The sequence below is a fragment of the Canis lupus genome, chromosome 25 (genome assembly GCF_048164855.1).
Source record: "Canis lupus baileyi chromosome 25, mCanLup2.hap1, whole genome shotgun sequence".
In the NCBI taxonomy this organism is placed as follows: Eukaryota; Metazoa; Chordata; class Mammalia; order Carnivora; family Canidae; genus Canis; species Canis lupus.
The window spans coordinates 9,495,340-9,521,170 of record NC_132862.1 but is presented as its reverse complement, the minus strand read 5'-3'; the positions used below and the strand labels follow the sequence as shown (position 1 = coordinate 9,521,170).

The window sequence follows — 25,831 nt, the reverse complement described above, 5'->3', positions numbered from 1 at the left end:
TCTCATTTTTGGCTAGTGGAGAGCTTGTGACTAGGATAAAGGATGTGGTGATGGTAGCTGAACGCACAGAAGAAAGAGCAATAAGAGGCAAAGCCTACTTACTTTGCAACATGGCCTAGACTTAGGACTTCCAACGGTTTTTGCATGGTAAGTGTAGTTACCAGTGGATAAAAGTAGATCACTTAGATTAATTATAGCAGATTTTTAAAAAGATTTTATTTTTTTATTTAGTTTATTTATTTAGTTAATTTGAGAGAGAGGAGAGGAGCAGAGGGAGAGAGACAAGCCGACTCTGTGCTGAGCATGGAGCCCAAGGGAGGGCTCAACCTCACAACCCCAACATCATGAACTGAGCCGAAATCAAAAGTTGAATGCTTAACCAACTGAGCAACCCAGGCACCCCTGGAGCAGATGATTTTAAAGAAAGAGGTAAACTTGAAAAGCAAAGCAATGCCAGATGGAACTTCTCTGGGACTTCCAACCAATTGTGTTTTTGGACAAGTCATGTACTTGCTTTTATTAGGAAGACAGAAGCAAATTCTGCCTTATAGAATTGTTGTAAAGCTCATATCAGGAGCAAAGTCACCTGCCTTCTAACCAATAGAAATAATATGACTTCATTATTGTTGTAATTATTATTACCTAAATTATTTGGGTTGGCATTCCAGCCTTTGGATCTTCAGTCTCTGTTTAACTCCACCACAACAGCTCAAGGGTGAGGGGCAGAGAGAGGCTTAGCCTCTTCTTCCAACACTTTGCTTATGTAGATTCAAATAAAGAAAAGTGACAGGCTAGGTTCTCTTTGACTTCTTTCCCAGAACAACAACCTTACTATTCACCAGTATTTATATTTGGATAAATAGCTGGAGCTGAAGTTACGGAGGGAAAATATAAAGCAGACTACAAAATAGGGCTTCTCAGAGTTGCACAAACAACTCTGTTGAAGCAAGCCTGAAAGCATTCAATAAAAAAACACCAAAAAACGACGGGCCACATGCACTTCTTTTGTTAAATATTGGCAGAATAAAATTCAGCGGTTACATTATAGGTTTTCTCTTCCACGGGCTTTAGAAACAAGTAATTAATCTCTTTAAACAGGTCTCAGGAAAAAAATATTTTGTTGATTTTATGCTATTAAAAAGGCCTTAGAGCAACAGAGTTGCAAAGACAGGACGAGTGCAGGGTGTAAGAGGAAGGCTTATGGTTCTCTTTTAAAGAGTAAAAAAAAAAATGCAGTTTAATTCATACTCCACCAAAATTAAGTTCTCATAAAGTATAACAAGGATGTTACTGGGAAAACTCACATAAAAAAATGAGATTATTTGCTTCCCCTCATATGTAATAGTGAGACACACACACACACGTCTCTCTCTCTTGTAACTATTTGCTTCTCTCAGCACATATGAAAATCTCAACAATTGAAGCAAGTTAGTAAATGGTTATTAAATTTAGTTTAAATATTACTTTTTCTTTTATAAAATTAGTTTTTACAAACCTTTCAGAAGCATATTTCCTAAAATATTTTTACTGACTGGTTTTTAAACTGTGCATGTGGAAACACATTCCCAAATAATTTTTAAGAATATTTACCATATGAACTAAATGTTTATTAGGAAAAAAAAAATCTGTGGGTATTTACAGAAAATTTCTTGCTAGCTCTTGTAAAATGCTGAATTCATCAGAATTAGAAGTACTTTGAATACTCAAAATACAAACAAATACAGGCATAAATCCTCTCCATTCCACAGCATTCATTCACTGACTATAACCGAGGAGACAAAGTCACTTTATCGTTAATACTTTTAACCACAGAAAATGAAAGACTCAAATAAATTATTTTGGCATTTCTTCAGTGATGTTGTAATCCTCTCACTGATTACTTACTTGCAGCTTTCTCTATGATACATGAGACAAACAGAGCTGATTTTCAATCATTAACACCAAAGTCTGCCAGAAGCACTTTGCATTAATAAATCTCAAAATATTTTACCATTTCATTAAGTCTAACTGCATGTTGTTGGGAAGATTTCAAGCCTTGTCTGATTTAGTAGGCAGCTTACTGTTGGTAACAGAGACAAATGGTAAAATCAGAATTGAAATTCACTACTTCTGACTAATGCATCTATCATGATGGTCCATTATTTCAATCAGCCTGTCTCTAATAAAATTGACATCACTTAATGCAAATCTAGTATATTCAGGGGTAACAGTGTAGAAGTACACGTGCAAAAAGGATAAAAGAAGTTAAAGCAAAAAGTCTGATTCTTGCTATTGTCATGTGATAAATACAAAGCCTTATAAAGGGTCCTCCTTCCTCCTCCCTGCAACTGTCTGCTTAGAAAACTATAGAACATCCCCACCAGCTTTCAGATACTAAGACAAGTTCAAGGAAAAACTCAGATGACTCCTCACTGAGGAAATTAGCTAGTGACACGTGTAAGGAAAACTGCATCCAGTCCTTCCTGGTTCAGCCGAATCTACTTGACTAGGCTAATATGCCTTCATGAAATGGATTGGCTTCAACGTAAAATCTAATAAAATTAAATATAAATGAGCTCCTGAGGGAATTAAATCAATGGACTACAAAGCGACTTCCTGATTTTTCCCTGATAACTCGTCACTTCCACCAGCAGTGGCACACTGCACACTGTGTGAGCAAGAGGAGAGTATGGCAGTGGTGATGGTAGCAGAGTGAACAAAAGCCCCAACTCAAGCAACCCTTCATTCTCCCCCCTTCTTCCCCCCTCCCCTCCTCCCCTCCCCCATGGCTCTGTCTTACTGTGTGCCTGTATGACCACACTGCACTCACACAGCCCTGGACATTCTACAAACTACCACAACTCACTTTATATAGGTTCCTATTCCTTCGTATGAAAATAGCTAAATTTTAAACGCTCCTTTAACAAGAATTTAAGGACAATCTTTTAAAGTGTAAGGAACACAAATGCAACAATTTGTTATTGAATGAATGATAGAGAACTCATCAGGACAGCTATGAATTTGGAGAGCATTTCCTGACAGAAGTGAACCACAGGGCTACTAAAAGGCAAAAGAGCTTCCTCACTCAGGAGCGTGAGCTTTTTTTTTATGAATTAACACCACGTCCCTGTCCCCACTGGACGATCCTATGATAACGTGCTATCGAAGGCCACTTGTATCATGGATTTCCTTGGTCACCGTGGCTGAGTGCGGACCATTCTTAACCTATTTTGGAGGTATTTGTATCTAGTATTGGAATAAGAGAAATGCCTATGACCAAGTTTCTTACATATCTTTCCTACTACTGTCACTTTGCAGAACAGATTCCGCCAAGAAAAAATTTTCTTGTTAAGTATAGCATTTTTAAATGGAAAAGAACTGATTAAACAAAGTACAGAAAGCATTCTTCCTATTTGCATTAGTTCTAAAAAGCTTTTGTCGGTTTGCCCAGATCAAACCAATGATGGGTGAATATTTATTAATACAAAGCTTTACTTTTGCCAAAACAAAGTATTCATCATAAAAGTTGTGCTCACATTTGCATTCCTTACAGCACTTGCCATCCACATATGCAAGAGCCGACTTAAGTGGGCAGTCAGGAACCGGGCAGATCAGAGTTTCACACTGGATGGTTCCGTTCTGAGAAGAAAGCAATATTTAAAGAATTTCCAAGTTGCAGTTTAATAGCCTAGAAGTATTTTTTAATCTGTTTCTTAAGTTTCAAACTCATCACATACAATGTCATAAACACCACTATTCTCCGTGGTTATTAGACAGTAAAACCCGTAATATAGAGACCCACAGGAATAGAATTGGGTCCTAACACAGTTGGTCAATGAATGGCTCCCCTCTCTGTCCAGTGATGACCCTACATCCCCCTACGGTTCTCTCCCTTCTGTGGTGAGGTGGATGAGAACGTGGGGGAATGAGGAGCACACATGGACAGTGAAACAGCAGGCTAGGGGTAAGCCTCATGCCTGCCCAGATTACTCACAAAATAAGTACCTACAAACCAGGAGATTTCTGGAATAGCTACTGCCACCCTGCAGATGCAGTCTCAGGATCCAGAATCTTCTCATGGATATTTAAGCACCACCATGAGGCAGTGCTGACAGTCACCACAAGAAGCACCAGACTGCAAACAGGATGGCAGGGAATTTACTTCCTGAACGTCATCCAGAACTCCTAGGCAGTCAGCTGCTCTCTAGTCACCTGGTTGACCTCAGTATACACATCCTGCATGTTACTCAATTCGATTTTTGTTCCCCGGTTGACCAGGTGGGAAGGCCTTAGTGTTAAAGTGCCATAATTTTGGTAGGGAACAGAAATCATATGATGGATGCACACAAACATATGACTATTTCAGAGGTATCTTTAACATTTAAAATGCAAGATATTCTGGTTTTGAAAAAAAATTGATAAACTTGGGGAAATTATTTTTAAATGCTAATTCACATAGATCTCTGGCTTCTTTCCAATAAATTAGTTTAAACCAATGAATTCGTGTGAAATTTAAAATCTAAAAACCAAATTAGTCTGGAAATCTTTGAAAATGAACCTATTTTTGAAATAATGATGCATTAAATATTTTACTTTATTAGTGTGCAATTAGAGAAATCATATTTATTTAAATCCTCTAATTCTTATTCCACCGTATTAGCAAACTTTTAAAGATTGCTAATTTAAACTCTGTTATTTATTCATATGGCCCAATGTGATCACAATATTTCATGCCGCATATAACTTAGTTTTATTAAACTGTGTTAATAAACACATGAGGGGAAAATCCCTCAAAATGTTAAGGATAACACATAGAATCCTTTGGGAATCACCTTCACTAACCCAATTTAAATGGCTAACTTCATGTGTGCACCAATAAACTTAGACTTTATAGCATTCCTAAGCCAGAATCATCTTTACAGGCTAGCAAGCGTCTTTAATAATGCAATACTCAGTTCTTTAGATTTCACTGGGTTGGCTGGCACTTTAGTGTTGTATCTTGAGGAAGTGGGTCTTGAAATTTTCATGATTACATTGTTTTAATAAATTTTTAAAGAGTGGGGGCATCTGAGTTCCCTTAGCTTGAACTCTCAGCGGAAGCCGTACCAGGCATGTGCAGTTCTTACAGCCGTCTGTCCAGGACTCAAATTCTCGGTAGGTGGTTCCCTTCATGGTGCAGGTCCTCTCACAATAGCACTGATCCAACCTATTCATTCGCTGCTCAGCTCGAGACAGCTGTGGCACAAAGGAAGGGGTTCACAGTGTTCATCATGCCAGCAGCACAGAAATGCAAAATACTTAAGTAGGCACTGGATTTATTTTTCAGCACGTAGTAGTAATGATAGCTGCACCCATCTATTGTGGTCATCAATATATTTAAGCCTATAATTTTATTTTATTTATTTATTTATTTATTTTTATTTTTTTAAGCCTATAATTTTAAAGAAAATCCCCCCTCTCTTCTTCTTGAGGTAAATTTGGTTCTCACGTTTGAAGAAAAAGAGAGCGTGATTTAGAAGATATACATGGGGGCTAAGTAAAAATGGCATCACTCACAGTGCTGAAAAGCAATTTCCATTTTTAAAAATGTTCAATTTCCAAAAAAAATAAAAAATAAAAATAAAAATAAAAATGTTTAATTTCAGGCACATGTTTACTTAAGTGAAGAAACAAATTTCAGAATTTCGGTAGTATCAGAAACAAACCCTTGATGTACGATACAACTGCAGGTTCTCAGTAACTACTATTCAAGATGACAACAGTTTAGTGGAATTGATAAACTTGATACATGCTTAGGACAGTGAATAACTCTACAACAGCAGTACGTGGTAGAAAGCATCCATGGGACCAGTCCCTTGACATTATTCTAGTGTCCCTATTCTTTTTACAATGCCCTCTCACCTCCATCCTTACAAAGAAAAGCTAAATATTAATAAATGATAATAAAAACTAAAATAAACAATAAATCCTACTGTAAGAAGTAGTGTGAAAATCAGGTAATCTGCCTAATTTCTGATTTACCGAATCATGAGCAGAGATTTAGATTCAATTCCAGCAAACACTATAGTATGAGAAAAGTCTCAAAGGTGAACATTTGTGGTTATATAAGAAAAAAAAAAACTATAAAGAACCTCAAGGATTTCTGAGTTCTCCACACAATATTTCTAAGTAGCTTTTACCTTAGCTGATGTTTTGGCTAAAATGTCCTGCAGCTCCATGATTTTCTGCACGAGTCCATGGAAGTCATTGCAAGTTGGACAAGCTGGAATTACAAACACTACATTGGTCAAGTTGTATTTATAAGGAGGTCAATCTAGTTAAGTCCATGCTGACAACTAATATATGGGACTTCCAATTTCAAACTGACATTCTGGACAAAATTAAGCAAGAAGCACACTTTCCATCACACAGTGCAAGAACTAATGGACTTACTGCGATTAAGATCTGGGCACTGAGCAATAAATCCTTGGGGCATGACAAGTAATTGCACATCTTGCATTATACCCTGTGTGTGAAAAATTTTTAAAAAGATATATTACTTCCATCTACCCAAATTATGTTCAATAGTCAAGCTCATGAAGGAAAACATTACAAGATAGACTCACCAAGAACTCTGAACAACATCTTTTTGAATACATTACTTTTACTTCAAACCAAAGGGAAAGAAATACATCAGGCAAAATGGATGATTACCCATGTACTCTCCTATTGATAATATTTTTAAAGCCTTAAGATTAAATGTCAAGATATAATTAAGAGCGAATAGTCATGTTGTTTTGAGAAGTTATTTTTAGTTAGCCACTAGAGAAAGGCTTGAAAATGACCTTTAAAAATCAACCCAAAAATCACTTCTGGTTTCGGCAACAGTGAAACTGATACCAACTTTAAATTAACTGCAATCATCAAAAAGAAAGGGATAGAAAAAGCTGAGTCATAAGAGAAATACTTATTTGAGCATTTCTCATTTTTCAGTTGGATCTTTTAGAACTAATTTCTCAATTTATAAAGGCCAATAGATTCATTAAACAGCTGCCACAAGACTTAGTGACAAGTCCTTAGGAGGACAGAAAGTTTAGAGTGAAATTTTTAAACATTCCAGCTGGAAATGACCCCTTTTACACAGAAAGACACATCACATGTTTATAGGTAAAATTCACATGTATCTTTAGTCACTAAGGCTTAATTAGCTTCCACCTTCCTGGGCTCTTAAAGCAAAGGCCAATGGTAGTCAAAAATGACCTCATCAGACACTTCAGCTGTCCTTTTCATCTACCACCCCCCTTTCTTCCGGCATCGACTATATATACATTTTTAATTAATATTTCACTTCCTTCCTTTGAAAAATGCAAAAAGAATGTCTAATGACAGGGTGACAGTGCCAACATATTATCAAGACAATTTTGAATGCACCTACAAAATATACCAGTCAAATATTGGTCTATATCTCTACATGTTTAATCTAATTAATAGCACAGTGTAAGTAGACTGTCAATATGGATGATAAATATTTTAGCATACTGTGTGGAACTGCTGGATCTGTTGTTTGCTTGGAGTTTAGATTAAAAAACAGCTTCTATACAAGCTCCTATCACTTGGAAGCAGCAACATGAAAATACTGTTACCATGTACAGTTATAGAGTTTGTGTACTGTACAACTCTACTGGACACCACTCACAGCCTACAGTAAAAATTACAACCCCTAGAGTAGTACACATAAATGATGTATGAGAAGGATTCTAAGGCCACATCCGGGTTCCATGGGAAAGGCTGCTGTGGTTAAATAGAGGAGAGACTTGACATCTACAAATTTGCCATCCCTTACATGGCAAATAAGGGCTGATTATTTAGGATTTGTGAGCACTGAATCAATTCCTCATGGCTGGCCTTGGGCAAGTCACTTAACTCTTCTGAGTAGGTTTATGCGCAGGTAAAAGAGAAAAAAAAAATGAGCCTCCATCAAGGCTAGTAAAACTAAGATTCAAGAATAACACATATAAAGTACCTCGTTTCCCCAGGTAACAGTTTAATTAAGTTTGGAAAACATCTTCTCAGGATTACTGAGCTTACTTAGAACACAATTTCAAAATCACTGGTACCTACTCTACCAAGAAATCCATGAGTTGGACATAGTACCTATTATTCTTCAGTTAACAACCATTCACTGAGCCACTTCTACATTATGGGCACTGTCTTAGTCCCTGGGGGAAAATGATTACACTATGGGCTTGTAGTCAAGCAGTTTTCTGGACTTTATTTCTTCATCCTTAAGATACAGAAATTTAAATGAGATGTCTTTTAGATCATCTACAATGATGAAGTTCTATGGAGTGTGTCTCTAAGTAGGCACTAAAAAAAAAAGATACAAATTATGACTGCTTTCTAGTTTTGACAGATTCGTGCATATATATGTATTCCCTTTTCACTATGTGAAGTACAAAAAGACCATGAATAATGAATATTGAAAAGTTCTCAATCCTCTATTATTAACATCCCTGTAAAAGTATCATCAAGGGTTATGTTTAAGTGGTGGATGGTATATTAACAGCTTAGATATTTATTACTTTGAATGCCTAATCTCAACAGTGATGTGTTAGTTCCCCTCCCAACTGCCACTTTGTGATCATCTCTGTCATGTCTAGAGATCAAATTTATTCAGGAAGAAAAGAAAACACTGTAGGCCAGCTAAATAAACCACCAGTGTAAAAAAAAAAAAAAAAAAAAGATGAAATAGAAAAAAATACAAATCAAATATTTTGTTTCACATCACAAAAAGCAAAACATAATTTTCCATTAGAAAGCATTTATATTTATATGTTTATATATTTATGTTTTTATGTTTAGATTTATATGACCTTAGCCAAAAAAATACCTTAAAATATCCATGGGCATTATTTCTTTGTCCCAGCCAAAATGTTGTGCCCAGAGGCAAATCTGTGGAGGGCTTTTCCACCACTCTTTCATATATTCTGCAAAAAAGAAATATTGGGTAAGCAATGTGAGTTAAGAGTCATTTCTTGGAATCTTCCACTTCCTAAACTGAGCACATTTCACTTACTTATTGCAGTCAACGTGTAAAATCAAATGGGAGGCACTGATGGCTAAGGAGAGCTTGTGCCACTTGTCATCAGCCAAAATGTAAGGAAATACTTCCGTGTGCGGGTGGTGACTGCCTGAGCGATAATGCAGTCTGACTTCATTCCGATGGCCACTGCTTTCCAGTTCTAGGTACCTGCACAGAGAAGAGCCATATGGGGCCCATTGAAAATAAAGTTCAAAAATTACTGACATAACCTCCATCCCCGAAAAGATGGAGAATAGTGTTTTTCCTATTGCTCTCACTGAGTACAACTAAACATTATTTTGTAAAACAAACATAGGAAGAGTCTAAAAGATGGAGCAAAGAAAGAAAATCAGTGAGGGATCTTATGACCCAAGGTGCTGGTTTCTGAGGTTTTCTTTTGGCCTCATATATCCCAGACTTGACTGAAGAAGCGAGTAACCTGGAATACTAGTGAATGCAGACTTTCTCCTTTTATATATATGTATATATATATATATATATCCCAACAAAAGTTTGCTTTCTCTATCTAAGGTCTAGGAAAGGGGAAGTCTCATAGAAGAAAAACTTCCAGAAAATAATCACTCTATTCCAGCCAAACATCACAGAAAAAAACTGGCCCCATCCACAAACAGACTAGTAAAGCTCACAGGGAGCTTAGATTTCCATCATCTTGAGATATCCAACACCTTCACTCAGGTGGTAACAAAAAAAGCCGAGTAGAGAACCAAGACTTTAAACCTAGCCAGCTAATAATGAGGCCCCTGATGGCATCAGTGGAAAACATGGGGAGGAACCTGGACTACTACCCTTATCCAGCAATAACAAAGTATACTGCCCCCTCTCCACTGAGACGGTGTCAGAGAAGGTGCAGTGGAGAGTCAAGACTTTCACCATCACCCAGAAGTATGAGACCACCCGGGCTGCAGTGCCAGTAGAGACCATGTAGGGAACTGGAACTTCCACCCCCATCCAAAAATAATACAAGCTCCTCCTCAGTTCTCAATAAAAGGCCAAGTGACGAACCTCCTCACCTGAAAGTAACAAGATGATACTTTCCCATCTCCTACCGGATCAATATCACAGAAAATAGCTAAAACAGGGAGTTTAAATAAGACACAAGTCTCAGAACATTATACAAAGATGTTCAGGTTTCAAGTGAAAATCATATGCCATACCAGAACCAAGATCTCAGATTTAATGAAAAAAGACGATCAAAAGATATCAACACTGGAATGACAGAGTTGTTAGAATCATCTGCCAAAGATTTTGAAGACACACTGATAAAAACAAGCAATTACAAACATATTTGAACACACTTGAAACAAATGAATAAACAGAAAGACTACGCAAACAAATAGAAGAACAAAATAAATATATAAAGAAGAACCAAATGGAAGTTTTAGAACTGAAAAATACAATAACTGGAATAAAGAGCTCAAACGACGGGGTAAACAACAGAAGGGAGGGGATCATGAAAAGAATCAGTTTCTAATTAAAGACAGAACAAAAATAATCCAATCTGAAGAGAGAGAAAATAGAATGAAAAACAATGAACAGTCTCAGAGACCTAAATGATTACAACAAAAGATCTAACATTCCTATAAACAGAATCCATAAAAAATAAAAAAGAGAGTGGCCTGAAAAAGTACTTGACAAAATAATGGTTGAAAACATCCCAAACATGGGAAGAGACATAAGTTCACAGGTTTAAGAATCTAAGCAAATCCCAAACAGGAAAAATTAAAATAAATACTCATCATAATTAAACTTCTGAAAACTAAAAACAGAGAAGAAAATATTGAAAGCAGACATTAAAAGACAGCACATTGTGAATAGGGAAAGACAAAGTGGTAGTGGCTTATGCAGCAGAAACAATGGAAGCCAGAAGAAAATGGCACAGTGTTGTTCACATGATGAAAGAAAAAGCTGTCAGCTCAGAATCTTATACCCACCAAAAATATCCATTAGAAGTGAAGAAGAAATTAAGACATTCTCAAATGAAGGAAAATTACAATAATTTGAATCAAGTTTTAAACTTAGATGTTATATGTAAGGTTCTTAGTGAATATTGAAGATGACATGTAGAACACCTACCTCTACAGCAACTGAGGTGGAAAGAAGAATTTGGAAATTATAGGCATACAGATTACATTGAAAGCCATGAAGGCATAGCCATGAAGAAAGCTTGGACATTTTGAGGAGAAATGTGCAAAGCAAACCAGTAAGTGTGGCCAGTAAGATTAAAGGAGATAAAAATGAGAGTGGTGTCTCAAAGGGATGAAGAAGCCACTTCAAGAAAGAGGAAATAATCAACTGTATCAAATGCTGCTGACAGATCAAGTAAGATGAGAACTTAACCACTGGGTTTAGAAAAACAGAGGCATGTGATAACCCTAAAACTGTTCCAGCAAACTCTAGGGAAGAAAGTCTGCCCGAGAGAGAATGGGCAGAGAGAAATACGAGACAAATATAGACATTTTGAAGAGATGGGAAGATAGCTGTGGAAAAACACTTAGTCAAAGGATATCTGTCTTTAATTGGTAAGAAATACTACAAATGCTTGTATGCTGCTGAGAATAATCTTGTAGAAGAAGAAAATTAGCTATAATTGAAAGAGAAAATGAGAGTAAAATGGAAACCATAAAATGAAAAACAGATTAACTATACTTTAATTACATAAAAATCAAAATTTCCTCGACAAAAAGGATAGCATAAATGAAATTTTATAACCAATGGCAGTCTGTAAGACAAGCGGTGGAAGTCTACAAAACATGAAGAACACCTACAAATCAATAAGAAAAAAGCGACTCAATTGATTCACCAGTCAGAGTTGTCAGCAATCAAAATCACTACTAATATCCACTGTAAACAAGGATGTGGAGAAATAAGCATTTTGATACACTATTTATGGCAAAATAAATTGACCCAGACTTCTTGAAAGGCATTTTGGTAAAACGATCAACACATTAAATGTGCATACTCTTTACATCAGTATGATTAAAATTGATCCTACAAAATAACAGCACAAACTGGTAATGATATATGCAGAAGGTACTCACTGCAGATTTATTTAAAATAGTAAAAATCCTGAAATGTCAACTATCCTCTCATAGAGGAGTTATGACACTATCATATCCTGGAACATTCTATTGAAGAATAAAGTTCAGACATGAACCAATGCATAGTTTACTATTAATAAATGAATCAAAAACTATAGAAACTCATTTGATTTTTTAAAGATTTCATTTATTTATTCATGAGAGAGAGAGAGTAAGAGACACAGGCAGAGGGAGAAGCAGGCTCCATGCAGGAACTCAATCCTGGGACGGCAGGATCATGTCCTGAGCCAAAGGCAGATGCTCAACCGCTGAGCGACCCAGGCATCCCAAAACTCATTTGATTTGATAAAATTCTGTCTGTGTTGGTGTTTTATATGAAAAAAAAAAAAAAGATGAAGAAGCATATACACCAAAATGTTAACAGTAGTTAGTACAGGAGAATATAATCAATTAGGGGGAGAGAATGTGAAGAACCTTCTCACATATTCTTATATCCCTGAATTGGGTTTTCACTAATTATGTATCACTTCTTTAATGTTTATATATATGATAAAAAGTTAAGTAGTCAAGAATATAAACCATGTTTAGAACTTATCAAAAATAAATAAAACTCCAACTTACATATTTTTTATCCAGAAGAAACCAACCAAAGAATCCCTTCTATATTATGTGATAATAAGTACTCATTATTTAATCAATTCAATTAGTAAATTCTATGATAGAGAGGTGTTTGTATTTAAAAAAAGAAATCAGCAAACACACTGCCCTGTTGCTATAGGTCTGTCAGTTCTTAACACACGGAGGCAAGAACCCTATTGCTGCTGTCAAGTAGCCTCCTCTAGATACTATTAGAAACGTGACACTATTCCTAAACTTGAGACACTAGAAGTAGCATGAATAACAATGAGGCTGACACACTAAGCCCTTCAAACAGGAACAACCCTTTAGAAGTTAAATATTTTACCAAAAGCTACATTTTCATTAGCATCACTCAATTTTTTAAAAAAACAAAATAGATACACAATACACAAAAAACCATGTAGTGAAGAGAAAAATAAATAACTTACAAGTGTGCCTAGTACATGGATAGTCTCCAATAAATATTAGCACTCATTAAGAGAAGGGAAAACAGGTTGAAAGAAGTTAATCCAAATCTTCAAAACCTTAAGAGATACAAAACTGCAGGAAGATGTGAAGTTGTATGAACATATGATGATTGTCTAATTATAAGTTACACAGTATCTTAATGAACACTGGGTCTGTTTTAACGAATCATTTTTCTTTTTTTTTTAATCATTTTTCTAATAACAGGCATATTCATTTCCAGAAGTCCACTGTCCCCCACTGGGTGACGTTTCAGTGGGAGGCAGGCCTGGCTCACCCCTTCTCCCCTCCCATCCAGTCCCCTCCCCAAGGCTCAGCAGAACAGAGTGTTTAAACACCCCAGCCCTAAAGCCTCAGGATTCATATCCCAATACTCCTCCCAAGAGTGGAAAGTTACTTCTCCTCTCTGAACCTCATCTGGTTACCCCATCTGGTTACTTAACAAAATGGGGACATGAACTATACTTCAGCAGACATTGTAAGGATTTGACTGTGTTAATTTAAGAAAGCACTCAGAATATTACTCAGTACACACACAATACTCAATAAAGATAGTACATGTTAGTTATCTTTTTTAATTCAAAAAGTAAAGGTGTCAAATCCTCCCTCTTCTTTCCCATGGTACAGTCAGGGATGGGCTGATGACACACCTATGCAATCAGACTCTTTCCTGAGATTCTTGAAGGAGCACAGCAAGGAGAGAACAGGGAGGCACCCACATGTGCTAGGGCAGCAGCATCCTGTTAAGGTCACTCTGCATCCTGCTTCCTGTTTCCTGGCCCACAAGGGTGCCTTTGGTTATTAGTTGTTCCAAATTCTGATGCTCAGGGATCCCATCAATTCTGTAAGCTGCCCCCTACCCCACCGCCTCCAAGGTCACCTTACAGCTAAGAACTATGACTGATATATTACAATCGTGACCACAGAAAAAAACATATAATTAGAAGAAAACATATCAACATTTTTAAAGCAATTATTGAGTGATAGAACTATGAGTGATGTTTTTAACCTTCTTTTTATTGTTCTTTTTTCACCTTTTATCTTTAATGAGCATTTATTACCTTAAATTGAAAATCACATTTTATATCCCAAGAAGATAATTTGTCACACCTGAATGTATCATGTCTTCCTGATTCATTATGTATAATTGTGAGAAGTAACTAAAATCATAAATAAAGCTCACTCTTTATAATAATTTATGCCCTTGTTATTCAAATATCCTTTGCATTGACAGAAATGTAAACTAATTTAAGATTAGGCTTCAGAGAAACAGGAGACAGTGCCAGGACATCGTTCATTTTAACAACCGCCTTCATAACTCAAGATCAAAGGATGAAAATAAGGTCACGTCTCATCTGACAAAAAGGTTGCACAGGACATGAAATGAGAATTTTTCCGCAGCCTTAAATTAAACCTAAATAGAAGAACGATCAGATCATCTCAGTACACTTCTTTTTCAACTTGCAGTAGGGTTACGTGTTGATAAAGTCATCATAAGTTAAAAATGCATTTAATACACATAACCTACTGAGTCACAGTTTAGCCTCGCCTCCTTTTTTTTTCTTTTAAAGATTTTATTTTATTTATTCATGACACAGAGAGAGAGACAGAGACACAGGCAGAGGGAGAAACAGGCTCCATGCAGGGAGCCTGACGTGGGACTCGATCTCCGGTCTCCAGGATTAGGCCCTGGGCTGAAGGTGGCACTAAACTGCTGAACCACCTGGGCTGCCCATTAGCCTCACCTCCTTAAATGTGCTCAGAACACTTATTTCAGCCTACAATTGGGCAAAATCACCTAACACAAAGCCTATTTTATAATCAAGTGTTGAATATCTCATGCAATTTATTGAATACTGAAAGTAAAAAACAGAACAGTTGTATGAGTGCAGAATAATTGTAAGGGTATGGGTTGTTTACCCTTGTGATTGCACGACAGACTGGAAGATGTGGCTCCCTGCCACCACCCAGCATCATGAGAGAGTATCATACCACATATCACTACCCCGAGAAAAGACCAAAATTAAACATTCGAAGTACAGTTTCTACTGAATGTATATCACTTTCTCACCACTGCAAAAATTGTAAAAAAAAATGTCAGGTGAACCATCCTAAGTATAAAACTGTATATTAAGCTAGAAGCCAGTTGTTAGTCACTTGTGGTTAGCTACGTGCACGTCTCCTGCCAGATACACCATTGCAGTAGCTCATGGAAGGCACAGTTGCAAAGGAGTCATACGCACAGGCTCTGGAACTGAAAACCCAGCTCATCTTCTCACTACCACCTATGACCCAACTTCCGGCTACTTCAGTGTCCTCATCTCTAAAAGGAGTCGTCAGTGTGATAATCCATATAAAGCAAGGTATCTGCAACACCTTAATCACCCAATAAATGGTAACTATTTTATCATGTCAATACATAATCCCAATCATAAAGCCCAGCTTCTTACAGCCAATTCTGTGAATCACAAGCAATTTGAACATACTTTAGTTAAGGGAAAGAAGGCAGAGAGCAGGAGACAGAAGTTCCAGACAAAAACAGAAGATTAGCCAACTCACAGAAACTAGTTGACAGCACTGGTATCATACGGGCTCTTGCATAACCAACAAAATATGAGAAACAGATTTCAGTGGGAGGGCCAAAATTATCATCAGTTCACCAGCTTGCCCATTCATTATACAAAACTGTTCACCTTGCCACTTCCAGTGATTTCCTTAGATGCTGAGGGAGATAGAAGAGTGGGGAAAAAGTGTATTTGGGGGCATCCTTCATTAGAACCGTGTTGATACCATTTTTGTTAGTTTGCTTGTTTTTAACAGTAGTTAGGTATCAAAGCCAGCTGGTATAATGTTGTAATCGAAGAGGCCTCAGAGTCTTCCTCCTGTCCGCACTCCTCACTAACTGTGATAATGGGCAAGTGAAAAACCCTCTCTAAGCCTCAGTTTCCTCTCCTATCGAATAGAATAAGAGTTGTAACCTTATATGGTCATTGTAGGAATTGAACAAAATAAGAGATGTCAGCGCTTACTCTACACAGTTCTGGACAAAGAGTGACCACTCATGTCATGATTATGATTTATATTTCTTGAGACACACTATTTTTTTTTCAAGTTTTTTGGAGTTTTATTTTTTTAAATAATAAATTTATTTTTTATTGGTGTTCAATTTGCCAACATACTGAATAACACCCAGTGCTCATCCCGTCAAGTGCCCTCCTCAGTGCCCGTCACCCACTTACCCCCACCCCCCGCCCTCCTCCCCTTCCACCACCCCTAGTTCGTTTCCCAGAGTTAGGAGTCTTTATGTTCTGTCTCCTTTTCTGATATTTCCTACCCATTTCTTCTCCCTTCCCTTCTATTCCCTTTCACTATTATTTATATTCCCCAAATGAATGAGAACATATAATGTTTGTCCTTCTCCTATTGACTCATTTCACTAAGCATAATACCCTCCAGGTCCATCCATGTTGAAGCAAATGGTGGGTATTTGTCTTTTCTAATGGCTGAGTAATATTCCATTGTATACATAAACCACATCTTCTTTATCCATTCATCTTTCGATGGACACCGAGGCTCCTTCCACAGTTTGGCTATTGTGGATATTGCTGCTATAAACATCAGCATGCAGGAGACACACTATTTAAATATTACTAAATTATCAGGGTGGATTTGACCTTAAACAAGCATGAATCTCAGACAGAAAGTATTGTAATGAGAATGCATGCATAGAATGCTCATCTATGATACTCCATTAAATGGTCACCCAGTCTGTTTGAATGTATCCAATGACCAATGATTCATGATTCACTGAGGCCTGTCATTTAATTTTTATAAGACAAGGACCTTCCTTATAGTAAAGCAGAAAGGCAAGATGTTTTTTTTTTTTTTAAAAACTAAGATATTTTAGTGCATTTATTCCAGCAAATATTTACTACAGAGAATATGGCAGTGACCTAGGCCAAATACACTGAAGCTTAGATATCCTCAATAATAAACATATTATTAAGTGAAAATTAAGCTTAGCCATTTCAAAACTAATAGTAACTTCACTGTAAAAACCTTTCTGTAAGAAGAATGTAGTCATATCAGTGAGAAAAACAAAGCTGCTTCATGAATAATATAGCCAGAAGCCAAAATCACATCACCAAGGGGAAAGATCAGTGGAAAATGGAATTAATTCATGACTGAAGCCCTGGCATCCAACACGATGGCTTGAATAAAAACCTCTCCATCTTTCCATACTCGATATAACTGAGTTTATCATAAAATAAAAGGGAAATATAGTCATTTTTTAAAAATTGAGATAATTTATTACTATTGCTGATGAAGCAGCAAGAAACAAAGAAAATCTCTGAGAAACAACACTCTGAGCTGTGATCCTGGAAGGCAGGAGGATTTAGTGGCACTGGGTGCATTTTTAAACTATCAATTTGAGGAAGGCCTTATACAAGGATGGAGAAAGTACAGATACAATAAAGCACTAATAATAAGTGGGTATTCCACAGCACAATGGTATCCACAAGAGTCACAGAGTTTGAAAGAAGCCATGTAATAAAAGGTAGTGCCTATTTAATGCTAGGCTCTCATTATCTCAACTCTCTTGGTTGTGACCAAGGTCACACAGGTAGAAATTAGACAAAGACTGAAAAGAAAGGGTTCACGGAAGTAGAAGAGTCAGAGGAAATGAACCTTCCCTCTTTTATCAAGAATGAACACAAGAGCACATGATCCTAAGGCAGAGGAAGAACCTTTGGGGAATAGACTTCTCTGATGATCTGAAAATGCATACATGCAAATGTGTACAAAATTTGGTTGGCAAATTCTACAAGGGATTCATAAATCCCAAGAAGTCCGTTCAAGGACTCCAAGCTAAGTATTTCTTCACTTTAGGAAGGCCAAGCAGAATATGACTACTTGAACAAGTCTGACAATATGGTTTTACATATATATATATATATATATATATATATATAATGTTTCTGATATAAAAATAATAGGGTATAATTAGACAAAAAATCAGAAGATACACAAAAACATGAAAAAGAAAACTAAGATCACTAATGGTCCTGCTGGAAAGAGATGATTAATATTATCAGTTTTGCATGTATCCTTTGTAATCTTTTTCACTTAACCATACACTCAGAATTTCTTTCCATGTCAGTAAAGCCACATCCTTTTTATTGGAAGCATGGTATTTCATATTATAACTATGCCTAGTTTATTTAACATCCAATTTCTCATTACTATTTCCACTTTTTAAATTGTTAATAAAAATGTTTTAATACTTGCCAACTATACTTCAAAAAAATATGTCAACACATATTTCTTTGTGCACCCGCACAATTAGCTTCTTGGAATAAATAACTACAAATGAAATTCCTGGTTCAAATGCTATATACATTTCAAAGAGATTTGTTATATTCATACCTTCACTTATTTATTCATTCAACAAATATTTCTTGAACAGCAAACAAAGTCTAAAAGCTAGCAAAAGGAACGAAATATTGAAGATTAGAGCAGAAATAAGTGACATAGAAGCTAAGAAAACAACGGAATAGATCAATGAAACTGGGAGCTGGTTCTTTGAAAAAATTAGTAAATTGATAAACCTCTAGCCAGACTTATCAAAAAGAGAAGAGAAAGGACTCAAATAAATAAAATAAAAAGTGAGGAAGGAGAAATAAACAACAATACAGAAATACAAACAATTATAAGGAAAAACTATATATGCCAACAAGTTGGACCACCTAGAAGAAATGGATAAATTCCTAGAAATGTAAATTACCAAAATTGAAATAGGAAGGAATATAAAACTTGAATGGGCTGATAGCCAGCAAAGAAATTGAGGAAGTAATTTTAAAAACTCCCAACAAAGTCCAGGACCAAATTCTACCAAACATTTAGAGAAGAGTTAATATCTATTCTTCTCAAACTATTCCACAGAATAGAAAAGGAAGGAAAACTTCCAAGTTTTCCAGCATTACTCTGCTAATGGCCTCTGTGAGGCCAGCATTACTCTGAGACCAAAACCAGATAAAGATACCACTAAAAAAAAAAAAAGAGAACTCTAAGCCAATATCCCTGATAGCAATTATCAAAAAAATACTAGGCAACTGAATCTAACAATACATTAAAAAAAAGTCATTCACCATGATCAAGTGGGATTTATTCCTGGAATGCAAGGGTGGTTTAATATTTGCAAATAATCAACATGATGCATCACATTAATAGAAGAAAAATAAGAACCATATGATCGTTTATATATATATATATATATATATATATATATATAAGAATTTGACAAAGTATAACATCCATTCAAGATAAAAATCCTCAACAAAGTAGGTTTAGAGAGAACACACCTCAACATAATAAAAGCCATGTATGAAAACCCACAGCTAGTATCATCCTAAATGGGGAAAACCTGAAAACTCTTTCTCTATGGTCAAGAACAAGACACAGATGTCCACTCTCACCACTTTTATTCAACATAGTACTGGAAATCCTAGTCACAGAGATGAGAAAGCAAAAAGAAATAAAAAGCATCCAAATTGGCAAGAAAGAAGCAAAACTTTCAGCATATGCAGATGAGATGATACTCTATATATAAAACTTAAAGATTCCATCAAAAACCCGCTGGAACTGATGAATAAATTCAATAAAGTCACAGGATACAAAGTCAACATACAGAAATCCATTGCATATTTATAAACCAATAATGAAGCAGCAGAAAAAGAAATTAAGGAATCAATCTCATTTGCAACTGCACCAAAAACAATAAGATATGTAGGAATAAAATTAACCAAAGAGGTGAAAGACCTGTACTCCAGAAACTATAAAACACTAAAGATGACACGAAGAAATGGAAAGACATTCCATACTCAGGGATTGAAGAACAAATATTGAACAATATGTCTATACTATCCAAAGCAATTTGCACATTTAATGCAATCTCTTTCAAAATACCAATTGCATTTTTCACAGAGGTAGAACAAACAATCCTAAAATTTGCATGGAACCACAAAAGACTCTGAATAGCCAAAGCAATCTTAAAAAAGAAAAAAACAAAGCCGAAGGCATCACAATTCCAGACTTCAAGTTATATTACAAAGCTGTAGTGATCAAAACAGTATGATACTGACACAGAAACAGACACATAGATTAATGGAATAGAATAGAAAACCCAGAAACGACCCACAATTTTATGGTCAATTAATCTTCGACAAGGCAGGAAAGAATATCGAATGGGAAAATAAATGTTTCTTCAACAAATGGTGTTGGGAAAACTGGTCAGCTACATGCAGAAGAATGACACTGGACCACTTACTTACACCACACACAAAAATAAAATCAAAATAGATTAAAGACCTAAACGTGAGACCTGAAGCCATAGAAAAACAAGGAGAGAACACAAGCAGGAAGTTCTTCGACTGACTCTAGCAACTTCTTTCTAGATATGTCTCCTCAGGAAAGCAAAATAAAAGCAAAAATAAACTATTGGGACATCAAAGTAAAAAGCTTCTACACAGCAAAGGAAACAGTCAACACAACTAAAATGCAACCTACAGAATGGGAGAAGATATCTGCAAATGACTTATCTGATAAAGGGTTAGTGTTCAAAATATATAAAGAACTTCTAAACCGGGACACCTGGGTGGCTCAGCAGTTGAGCGTCTGCCTTCAGCTCAGGGAGTGATCCCAGGCTCTGGGATCGAATCCCAAATCAGACTCCCTGCAAAGAGCCTGCTTCTCCCTCTGCCTATGGCTCTGCCTGCGCCCACCCCCCCATGAATAAATCTTTAAAAAAAAAAAAAAAAAAGAACTTCTAAACCTCAACACTCAAAAAATAAAAAAATGAACAATCCAATTAAAAAATGGGCAAAAGACATGAATAGACATTTTTCCAAAGAAGACATACATAGCCAACACCATATGAAAAGATGCTCACCATCACTTACCACCAGGGAAATGCAAATCAAAACCAAAATGAGATATTCACTGACACCTGTCAGAATGGCTAAAATCAACAACACAAAACAACAGGTATTGGTGAGGAGGACATGGAGAAAAAGGAAACCTCTTGCTCTGTTGGTGGGAATGCAAACTAGTGCAGCCGCTCTGGAAAATAGTATGGAGGATCCTCGAAAAATTAAAAATAGGGGTGTCTGGATGGCTTAGTCAGTTAAGCACCACCTTTGGCTCAGGTCATGATCCCATAGTCCTGGGATGGAGCCCCACATTAGGCTCCCTACTTAGAGGGGAGCCTGTTTCTCCTCCCCGCTGCTCGTGCGTGCCCTATGTTTCCTGTAGCACTATTTACAATAGCCAAATTATGGAAGCAGCCCAAGTGTCCACAGATAGATGAATAGATAAGGAAGTGGTATATGTACACTGGAATATTACACAGCCATAAAAGAATAAGTTCTTGCTATTTGAGACAACATTATAGAGGGTATAATGCTAAGTGAAATAAATTAGACCAATAAAAAATACGATTTCACTTATTCATGGAGTCTGAAAAACACCAAAGGAATAAACAAACAAAAAGCTGAAATAGACCCATAATTACAGAGAACAAACTGATGGTTGGTGGAGGGAAAGGGGTAAGGGGATGGGCAAAATGGATGAAAGGGAATGGGAGGTACAGACATCTAGTTAGAGAATGAATAAGACACAGACACAGGAATGAAAGACCCAGCAAAGGGAAAGGAGTCAGCAGCACTGTAGTAGTATTGTATGGTGTCAGATGGTAGCTACACTTGTGGTGAGTGTAACATATAGACCCGTGGGATCACCATGTAGTATACCTCAAACTAATGTAATTTGTGTGTCAACTCAAATTAAAAATGGGCATATTAAGCATAACTACTATTTTTCACTGAGTTATTCCACTTCTCTACAGAGAGAAAGTGGAGTGAATTATCCCTGAATCTGTGAAACCATCGTGATAGATGTTATTGGTCAAACAGAGTTCAAAAAATAAATTAGTTTTTACACCCAATTCTCATAACACCTTCAATCTGATATGAAAGGATCAAAACATAGACATAGGTTGAGCACAGTTCATAAGCCTCATTGAGGAATCATGAAATTAATTAATTAATCATTTAGTACGTAAGATAACGTACTTAATTTTACTTTAAAATATGGTTAATATGTCACTTTTTAATTTCTGATTTGATTGTTCAAATCAAGCTCTTCTATGAAATAAATAAAATAAAACTCACTCTTTCTGGCTCTAGTTTCACCTGCTAAAGTGGTTTAAGTCAGCTCTATGTTAAAGGAAAGAACATGGTGATCTCTTAAAATCCAGTTTCTACATAAATTAAATATTATAGAGGTTTTAGATTAATTGAGATTGTGTGTGTGTGTGTGAGCATCTACTACTCAAGAGAACATACCAAAGTTCCCCTCAATTTGTAGATACTGTGGCTTAACAAGTATAGTGAGGTGTACAAGCAATTTCACTATTTCAAAGAACAAACAACAAACAATATTTCTGGAAGAAAATTATACTCCCAAATTGGCAACTTTTCATCTTCACCTTCACCTAAAAAATGATTCATGATGCTTTTAGGGATATATCCATCTGGGGTGACTAAGTGGCTTCCAAAGCCCCTCGATGCCCTATGATTTCATGCATTTTATCTGGTTTCAAACCCTTCCCTTAAGTTCACAATTTACCTTCCTAAGGTCCTAAAAATCAATAGGAATTCTTAGGCCGAAAGAGGTCAGACTGGGTAGAAATTTGCAGCAGCTTTATATGTAACACGTTGTGAAACTATGGGCAGACAATAAAGGAAAAGCAGTGATGCATGTTAGACAGTTAGAAGTTCTAGGCAAGCTGTATTTGAAAGAAAGGAATTAGTCACAGGGGAGAGTAAGCTGTCAATGCTGCAGCATCTGTTTTCTGACATGCTTCATGGGTCATCATGTCTCCTCTATTGTGCAGAATAAATAAGAAGCAAGGAAGAAGGTAATAGGATTCATGGGTCACCCACTGAAGTGACATTTTGCTCTTCCTGAGCCTATTACCTCGAATTCTCAATTGAAATGGGTACAGGACACTCCTAACTGGAAGAAATAGAACCAACCTAGCCTCAAATTCTAGTGAAAGTGGAAATGCAGAAAAGGCAGGAATCTTATTTTTCAGTGTTAGGATACATTTTCTATGGCTAGGCCATTAGAAAAATTAAAAGACAAAATATTTTCCCAGCTATGCTGACTGGTTTTGTGCATACGGTATCAAGTTCCATAGACCACAATGATGTTGTTGAAAAAGAAGCCAATTTTAAGGAAGAAAATTTCTGGATAAAAATTTTTAGTCTAACAGAAAAGACCCAACAGTGGAAAAATAAATGACTGTTGTCTCCAAAAGCAAAAGAAAGCAAGACTGCTAATAAGCCTGTCAATAGAGTTCCAGGATTTTGAGTGAAGTAGAAAGACCATGGTGGGGCTCTACAACAAGCTGAGAATCGTCAAGTGTTTGGGAAAATGGGCTCTGGTGCCAGGTGGCCTAGTTCAGATATTGATTCTGTCCCTTACTGAGACCTTGGACATTAGCCTTAACCATTCAGGGCCCTTTCCTTATCTGTAAAATAGGGATAATAATGGGACAGGAATAATCTCCAAGACAGTGATGAGTACTTAATGAGATTAATCCATGCAAGGTGTTTAGAGGATGACCTGACACAGTGTAGGAATTTAATAAAGCATTAATGTTTACAATGCAAGGAAAATATTCGAAGGCACCCAAGAAACCAGCCAACTATTACAAAACCTGACATTAGCAGATGCTCTGCACGTCTCATTCTGTTATTCCACAAATATCTTTTAGCCATTTGTATGTCAGGCATTGTACCAGGCACGGCAGATACTGGGGAAAAGAAACAAAGACAAGCCCTCAAAGAGCGTCCTTTTTTATCATTTTCATCATTTTCCTGAATCGACACTCCCCAGGATAATAATTTGCTATCAATGTCGGTCTTTCTCATTCATGTCTAGATTCCTCTATTTCTGCCAAATCTGTCTTTTACATCTCCATTTTACTACTGTTTTCATATTTGTTAGCTCATATCATTCTACATTATTGAATCTATTTAGAAATGGTGAACTTAAAAATAAGCACAGTTTTTCTTAATGCAGCTTAACAAACTTCCTGCAACAGATCTTGAACCTGACAAGTTAGAGGTGGCAAAGTTTTTGTCATATATTTATTTCAGTTACTGGCTGATGAAAAACAGTCATTTTTATTTTTAAATGAAGAAAATATGCATTTTTAACCTGTTAGAAATGTCAAAAAATGAAAATCCATTAACTAGGTGAAATAAAATTTTTGAAAAACCATAATAAATGGGACAGCCATAGAAGGGTAGACGTAAAAGAGCCCATCAGCAAAGCCTACCTCTAACATATCCCATATACACTCTGATCTTATTTTTATGAAACTCTGTGATAATTTAGTCCAATAAATGCAATATGGTCTACCAAGTTATCAATAGAGTAGAAAAGCTAGGCAAATCACTGTTATGGAAGTAAGACATTATTTTCTCTGAATCCATTCAGTATAAATGAATAACTTGCTTTAAAGACAAATACAGTAGCTAATTTAAAGATGCCTTACACAGTGAATATTGATATGCACTTAAAATGAAATATAAAAAAGTTTAACTTACTACTTTTTGGGAATATATTTTTACATGATATATATCACTCATTTTTTATAATATTAGAAAATGAATTTAAAAGTTAATATGAGTTTCAATTTTCTTTTTTTTTTGAGTTTCAATTTTCAATGTTATCTTTTTATTCATGTTATTCAGAAGCAATATGATTCAGGCGGGTGTGGTCAAAGGATGTTAAGGATAGTGAGTAAAGGTCTTGATGAGCAACAGAACATTGAAAAAAAAAAAAAGGTGTATCTCCCCATAAAATACTAATCGAAATCAGAGGGCAGAGGGAAAAAATATTGAAGAGCATGACAGATCACCAACTTGACGAGGTGATCAAAGTTAACATCATCAGCAATACAAGTATACCTCTAGATGTGGTATACGGAGAAGAGTCAGCATCATTTCTGCAGTATTCCCAGCAGACTGCATGGCCTGAGCAATGAGGAAATGTCAGATAGACCCAGGTGGAGGGTGATCCAAAAGAATGAAATGCCTATACCTCTGAGACCATAATGGATACCAAAGAAAGAGAAAGGCTAGAATTGCTCCAGACCAAAGGAGATTATGAGATAGGACTCAAATGCAACGTGTACTCTTGGACAGAATCTTGGACCAAGAAGGAAAAAGTGACATTGTTTAGATGGTTGGTGAAATCTAAATGGGATCTGAAGACTAAAGTGGTGTCAATGTTGATTTCTGGATCGGAAGGGTGTATGTTGACTATATAGGAGAGTGTCTTTGTTTTGCTTCACCAAAGTGTTAAAGGTGATAGAGAATATTGTCAGTAAAAGGCACACTGGAATAAAAAATTGAGGGTGATGGAGAAAATGAGTTAAAATATTACCAATTAGGAATCTGGTAAGAGGAGATGTGGGAGTTCTTTGTACTGTTGTCATAATTTTTCTTGCAGGCTTGAAACTATTTCAAAAAACATCTTTAATTAAAAGCAAATATCA

The 25,831-nt window shown here is 36.2% G+C and overlaps 1 protein-coding gene across 2 annotated transcripts in view; it reads right to left on the bottom strand.

The window, feature by feature from the left end:
* The window catches only part of NELL2 (neural EGFL like 2), a 381,434-nt gene that overhangs the window by 227,036 nt on the left and 128,567 nt on the right, over window positions 1–25,831 (bottom strand). For both annotated transcript variants that reach the window (XM_072798247.1, XM_072798246.1), the window contains exons 5-10: window positions 9,035–9,208; window positions 8,849–8,945; window positions 6,412–6,484; window positions 6,159–6,241; window positions 5,086–5,214; window positions 3,516–3,618 (exon numbers count right to left, since the gene is read on the bottom strand). In XM_072798247.1, coding sequence (XP_072654348.1) covers window positions 3,516–3,618; window positions 5,086–5,214; window positions 6,159–6,241; window positions 6,412–6,484; window positions 8,849–8,945; window positions 9,035–9,208 — 659 coding nt within the window. The remainder of the gene's footprint in view (window positions 1–3,515; window positions 3,619–5,085; window positions 5,215–6,158; window positions 6,242–6,411; window positions 6,485–8,848; window positions 8,946–9,034; window positions 9,209–25,831) is intronic.